Consider the following 7,500-nt stretch of genomic DNA (forward strand, 5'->3'; position numbering starts at 1 on the left):
AAAACCTCGTATATCAAATTATTAACTGGAAAGCAAACTTGTATATACAGCAAAAATTATCATAATTCCAGCTTACTTTAAGCCTTGTCTAGTCCATTTCATGTAATGAAATATAATACAATAAACAAGAGAAAAGGCACTTTGTATCTGAAAACAATTAAATCAAATGCTTCAAATACTCCCCTTGGTACACCCTACCTTTAGTTTTTCGTACATAGCTTCCTCTTCTGCCAGTGCTGCTCTCCTTGTTGTCTCATCAACAGGTACAGTCCCATTGTTGGTGGTAACAGGCTCTCCCATACGTCCATTGCTGCTTACCGAACCAAAGGAAACACTAGTCGAATTGAGGGCCGATACAGCACTCTTGATGTTCACTTTACTAAGGTTTTTCGGGTTTGGTTTGTGTACAGATACATATAATGTCGGGAACATTTAGGTTAAGAAAAGGTTAAGTGTTGGCCAAGGAAAGCATTCAAAAACCATAATGGTAAGTGTTGTCAGTGATAGCGCAATGGCATAAAATTATGAATAACCCACAAGAAGTGAGGCACAGAAAAAAATCACCATAAGTATAGAAAGCCAGTACATCCCAATGTATCCAATAGTAAGTAGAATCATAGTTGGTAAAAGGATGATGTGCACAAGCAAAAAGTTTACCAAGGAAGCATGTTAGTCATTTTAAAGTACAAGCATGTCATTTGGTTAAAGCATGATAAATTGTATACATGTTAAGTTCAATTGAAATCATCGGTTAAACAATTTTCAGTGTATGAAAGATAATACAGAAGCAATGTACAAAATAGCCATATATATTGTTACAGAAAAAATAGAATAGATTATTTAAAAAAACAAAAGTTAGCAGACCCCATTAACAACCCAAGCCGCAGAAATTATATCAGGAGAAAATAAGAAAACCAAAGCATGAAGCAGAAACGTAAAATACACAAACAAATAGATTGACAAAAGTAAAAATGCAGAATCCCATAAAGAAACATACAAGAATACAATAATAAATTAACAAACAAATATATAAAGAGTGGCATTATCAAGAAATTGTGTGTACAGGAATAAGGAAAGGATTGGGAAAGGGGAGGGAGGGGGGGATAAAGGGAGGGGAAAAAAGGGAGAAAAAATTATATTACCAAAAAAGAAAAACAAATCATATCAAGAATATAAACCAAGTGTCAAGAAAAAAAATAATACATAAACCAAAATAATCAGCAACCCAACCAGCTCTCCACTGGAATCATCATTTTTTTCCCTTTTCTTTTCTTTAATATGCACACCATCTTAGCTCTTTATGCCTCATGTTTCCCTTCTTAACTTCTAATCCCTCTGGCTCTGTTCTGAAAACTCAACATACCTAGAGTTAGTAGAAGCTGCAGAAGTAGGTGGTTTTTTGCCTTCAAGGGATGCTAGATGAGCTTCTAAAGCATCCAAGAGACTGCTTGGTGCCTATCAAAGTAAAAATGATTATAATGAATAAATAAATACAATACATGTCAAGAACAGGATTATCAATATCTCTAGATGAACTTCATATCAAAATATCACTATTGGAGCTTCTGCTTATGATTAACTCAGTATATTAATAAATATGATCATTATCCATACCATTCTTTAACTGGAAGTCATTATAGGTCCCCTTCGCCACAAAAAAAAGTATAATGAAAGCTTGGATGAACCTTAATCATCACTATTAAAAACAATTAAGTAACATGTACAAACAATGTTCTTTCTCATCTGTAAATATTAATTCCTCATGAAGCTACGAAGAACAATAAAGGAGTAAACGAAAACAAACTCACCGAGGCCTCTCTTGAGCCTGAGTCAGATCTGCTAGCCTCGAGTAGGAGCATGCACCAACACCATATAACATGCAAAGTAGGGTAAGTCAAGCCGAAATTAAATGAATGACATGCTACAAAATACTAACTCTAATATCACCATCAGTCTTGTGAATTACAACCTTTGGATATAAAAAATCTGTCTCTTGAGATAATTTACTGTAGACTGTAATAAGATGATGATATAATTCATTGATCTTATTATCAGGTGATACTAGAGTAGCACTGGGGATATTTCACCGAGTTTCACAATTAGGGGGTGAAGACTTGCTGGACAAGCAATTTAAAGATGGGGCATGTGCAAAATAGCAAAACTACTTTTACCACTAAAATTAACTCACCACCAAGATATAGGAGAACAAGAGGGAAAGATTACTGATCAAATAATTTAGTAAAGAAATATAAATATCAAGGTACTTATCACATCAATCTACAATAAAATGTTTGCAGATTCAACTTTTTAACTTAGAAATATGTACATTTTTTCTTAATATTTCCTTTGATAGCAATTATTAAGCTATTTTATATACTAAACTATTATCCTTTACTCAATGAAATGTACAGCAAATTAAGGAATAAACTGCACTTCTTGATCTCTGTTCTAGATAACAGGAAGTAATAATCATTTCCGTGCTTTTGTGTGAAATGATTTAACAGAAGCCGAGAGTTAAAAGAATGTACACCTCCTAGACTCAATATAGGAATCAACCCAGGAATTGCACACCCAGGGTTAGTGGCTCCAGAGTGCATGCAGTTCTGTGCTATTAGTATGTAAATTCCCCATTGCCTATATACATAACCACAATGTGCCTATATAACCTCATCTGATAACTCTCGCTCTCGCTCTCGCTCTCACACACACGCACACACATAGATATATATGTATATGTGTGTGTGTGTGTGTGTGTGTGTGTGTGTGTGTGTGTGTGTGTGTGTGTGTGTGTGTGTGTGTGTGTGTGTGTGTGTGTGTGTGTGTTTGTCTATATATATATATATATATATATATATATATATATATATATATAATATAATGATATATATATATATATGTACATATATATATGTATATATATATATATATATATATATGTATATATATGTATATATATGTATATATATAGTATAGAATATATATATATAAATATTAATATAAGATAATGTATATAGAGATTATGTATATATTATATATATGTATATATAGAAGATTATATATATATTATCATATATGTATATATATGTATGTATATTATATGTATGTCTATATATGTATGTATATATATGTATGTATAGTTTATGTGTATACTATGTATTGTATAGTTATGTATATATATTATATATTGTATATATTATATATATGTATATATATATATATATGTATATAATATTGTATATATATATATGTATATATATATATGTATATATATATATATATATATGTATATATATATGTGTGTGTGTGTGTGTGTGTGTGTGTGTTGTGTGTGTGTGTGTGTGTGTGTGTGTGTGTGTGTGTGTGTGTGTGTGTGTGTGTGTGTGTACATTAACACATATATATGCCTATGTGAAAACTTATATATACACACATGTATATGTATACATACATGTGTATGTTTTATACACATTATCTGCCAATCAAATGTTCACCTAAACGTGTGAATGTGTATTGGTTTTTGGAATGCTATTGTTTTTCCCTGAGGGAAAAAAATCACCCAGGACAAAGAACTACATAGAAACTTTCATTCATCATCCCACCGACACACCACATGAGATAATAAATCTGTTACTGATTATGTTGTAATGATTAAAGTTTTCGGCATCTATTGAAATGTGATGTCTTTTAACACACTGACAGTGATAGTGATAGGCCTGAAGCACAATGATACAGAATTACTGAACTTCATAAATCAAGCCTAAATCATTTGTCAGGTGTCAACCAGCAAACCATCCAAATGCTTGCTTATAAGTTTAAGAGTTTGGGGGGGAAGGACCTAGCTTTCCAGACCAATGGCAGGGGGAGCCTAAAGGTGTCCCCTTGCATGCTGTCTCTGCTGAAATGTTAGTTGGAGTGTAATCCAACTCTTACAATAAGGCAGCTGAAAGAACAATATTGCTTATTCCTTGGAGAGGCCGGTCAAGATGGGATAGAGATACGTGCTAAATGGGCAGAGTTGATTTTTCTACAAAATGATTGATGATGCCACGTTTTATGTGATAGACAGCAATTTAAGAACAATTGGTGTCTGCAGTCTAAGGATGATTTGGAATGGTGTTGGTCCCAACTCTCTCACAGACAAGGTTATGGCACAGAGTTATATACCCTATTACAGTATGGGATTCCTTTGAGTGTGGTTGTGCTAACTTGTTACCCCCCACCTTTTGCAGGAGAAAAAAATATATAAAATAAAATAAATTATAAAGACATCTTCATATTGAGGTAAATATCTCTATTATCTGAAAAATCACACTACATAAACAAAACCCACATAGATTTCCCTTTACATCAATGGTGCTACCCACTTTCTTAAGGTATAAGGTGGATCCTGATGATGCTACATGCAAAGTGCCTACTAATCAATTTTGTGCTCTTCCCAGCCTATGGATTTTCATTTCAAAAATACCCAAAAAATTAGTTTTAGACTCATCATTCATCAAGAAGCAAGAAAACTTCTACATTGCCATTTACCCCAAAACTGATATGAAGAGAAAATGTAATTTGTAATAAATTGAATGAAAACAGGAATATAATTATTACACTGAGAATTTTCAGAATCATTCTTTAAATATTCACATTTATATGAAGCTAAAGTATGATATATGTAATCCAATGCTATTGTACCTAATAATGCTTGGACACACAAACACACACACACACACTTCTTAGTATCTCTATTTAACACAGCATTTATTCATTTCATTGTGAAGTGGACTATGCAAAATGAGTGTCTCAATTTCATAAGCATCTTCGTTAGTATACAAGACTAAAGTATAAAATAATGGTACTAATTCCAAAGTTATTCAATGTTATGTGTAATTTGAGTATTAATATTTTGTCATTTTACATGACACCTAGTCAACAAGTCCCTTCAGTTGATTATAAAAGTTAGCATAAGCTTTAAACATTAATGTTAGTTAAGACTATTCATAAAAAGTTATTAGCAACCCTACCTTGGTGAGGTCGGGGATATCACCTTTTTCTATGCCTACACTCTACAGTCGGCGAGGTGCAAAGAAGAAATTATTAATAACATATACATATACTACTCTAGCACTATTTCTTACTACTAATCTGGCACATACAAATGGTGTTAATACAATGAGTATCAGCTTATAAAACCTGTATTAGTACTAATAGTATGAGAGCTTTGACTAAGTGAAAGGAGAAAACATTAGTTTTCTATATCACCATAAGAAAAACGTATGCACCTGGTCAGTAGCTAAGAATTAGTACTAAGAGTAACTTTTTAGCAACATGAATACATCTCCAGGAATCTACCAAGAAATCCACTCGCTGTCGTAAGTATCATCATCTTCCAAAAATGTAATTCCAAATGTCTGTTAAGATTTCTTGGTACATTCTTGTCAACATGTATTAAAATGATAAACTAAAAAAAAAAGGAACATAAAAGGGAGCTAAAACATCTGCCTTTCCATCTCACAGGTTCTCTCTACTTCTCATACCTGCTTAAGATCAGGAATTTCAGACTTGTCCATTCCAACTGCCTATGGAAGTACAATGACGTTAGAAAAAAAAAAAAAAATTCTTCATAAACATTAAGAAAGGTAATTCTAAATCCTACTCATACTACTTTCCCTTTATTGTAGTCTTTCTTAAAATGACCAAGACATAATAAGGAATGGAAAGCATTCAAACATGGGATTATACATTTGACTGAACAAAACTCTGTAACCTTATCTAATTCAAGTTTCTTTTGTTCATTTAAAAATATTTATTCTGAAGGCAATGTGACATATTAAATAACTCTGACTATTCTTCTGTAAAAATGGAACATTTTACGGTATCCTCTTCTGAAGACATGTGGGACAGTACTTACCTCAGCAACTTTAAGGAATTCTGATACACGGTCCATGCGTATTAAGAATTTCTTGTAACAATCTAAAGCATCTCTGGCCTGTAAATAAACACACAGTAGAATACATCAAATGCTGTGTGTATAAAAGACATGTACAGATAATGAAATTAATTCATAACAATACTATTAAATCAACAGTCAATCAGGAAAGCAACTATGTCACACAGAACAAACATGTAAGATCCAGAATCTATACATGGAAATTTTATATATATGGAATATAACTATTATATATAATGGTTAATTATGACTAGTATTCCTATGCAAAGAACTTTAATTTTTCCACTTTAATTATCCTGCAAAAAAAAAAATACAGTAACTAATCACCTGTTTTTTGTTCATTTCAAAATATTTCTCCAGGAGATTAATGATGCCGTCATTATAGCAGGCAAAAAGGCGAATCAGATCTCTAAAAAGGAGCATGAAGGCCGAGTTAATGACCCCATTGGTGAGCTCATTGGCAGTGCAGTCAAAGTCGAGCAGTGCGTCAAGCTGGGCCTGGAGCACGGGGAGAGTCTTCAACAGCTGGTCCGTGGGCATTGTCCGCAATGTGCCATCTTCTTTCCTGGTAAGAAAAGAGAAAGGTTAGAGTCTTAATTCTGCAGCACGGGTGAAGGGGAGGGAAAGGAGAGGGATGGAGGGAGAGAAAGAGAAATGAAGGGGGAGTGAGTGAGTGTGGGTGAGATGGGGAGGGAGGAGAGAGAGAGGGAGAGAGAGAAGAGAGAGAGAGAGAGGAGAGGAGAAGGAGAGAGGAGGAAGAGAGAGAGAGAGAGAGAGAGAGAGAGAGAGGAGAGAGGAGAGAGAGAGAGAGAGAGAGAGAGAGAGAGAGAGGAGAGAGAGAGAGAGAGAGAGGAGAGAGAGAGAGAGGAGAGAGAGAGGAGAGAGAGAGAGAGGAAGAGAGAGAGAGAGAGAGAGAGAGAGAGAGAGAGAGAGAGAGAGAGAGAGAGAGAGAGAGAGAGAGAGAGAGAGAGAGAGACTCCATGCTGACTGGTTAATCTCCTCTCTCCCAGAAATTTCTCCCATATATGGTACCCCCCCACCCACCCCAAAAAAAAGTTAGCATCCTCCCTTGCTATTCTCCACATTGCATCTACCCTCTTAACATACTGCTTGGCTATAGAAAAATAGTATCCTTAATTCTCACAAAAGCACTTAGAGTAAATCGTTAAAATTCAAAAAGATTACATAATTAAATGTTTGCCCCTAGCAGAAAATCATAGTGTAAATTTTGCAAACATATTGATTCCTACTTCTTTGTGTATGTGTGCCTACTGAAAGAAATGCTGTCTGGTAAATATGAAAACATAAATAAAAGAATGGCTAAAAGAAGACGACAAATGAGATTAACCCACTGGACACTGGCAATGGCATATATGTACATGCCATGTCCACTGTGGTATTAGCTTATTAATAGAGTTTACACATAGATGGCTCCACAAATACTTAGTCACCAAGGAATCAATTACTAGTCCTACCTGCCTCACCTGTTTGCTTTTTCCAAGATTTTATATATATAATTTTTTTTTTCATTGTCATTAGTAGTATTGGTTAACAACACCATG

The 7,500-nt window shown here is 34.0% G+C and overlaps 1 protein-coding gene across 33 annotated transcripts in view; it reads right to left on the reverse strand.

Annotated features, from left to right (window-relative positions):
* LOC119568391 (phosphatidylinositol-binding clathrin assembly protein LAP-like) overlaps positions 1-7,500 on the reverse strand; it is a 92,905-nt gene that overhangs the window by 24,193 nt on the left and 61,212 nt on the right. For 16 of the 33 annotated variants that reach the window (XM_037916897.1, XM_037916931.1, XM_037916914.1 and 13 more), the window contains 6 exons: positions 6,266-6,503; positions 5,900-5,977; positions 5,013-5,054; positions 1,809-1,844; positions 1,364-1,455; positions 199-379 (listed from right to left, as the gene is read on the reverse strand). In XM_037916897.1, coding sequence (XP_037772825.1) covers positions 199-379; positions 1,364-1,455; positions 1,809-1,844; positions 5,013-5,054; positions 5,900-5,977; positions 6,266-6,503 — 667 coding nt within the window. Of the gene's footprint in view, positions 1-198; positions 380-1,363; positions 1,456-1,808; positions 1,845-5,012; positions 5,055-5,525; positions 5,568-5,899; positions 5,978-6,265; positions 6,504-7,500 lie in introns of all 33 variants that reach the window. The other 17 variants (XM_037917125.1, XM_037916962.1, XM_037916954.1 and 14 more) reach the window with 5 other exon arrangements.

The sequence above is a fragment of the Penaeus monodon genome, chromosome 4, assembly GCF_015228065.2.
Source record: "Penaeus monodon isolate SGIC_2016 chromosome 4, NSTDA_Pmon_1, whole genome shotgun sequence".
NCBI lineage: Eukaryota > Metazoa > Arthropoda > Malacostraca > Decapoda > Penaeidae > Penaeus > Penaeus monodon.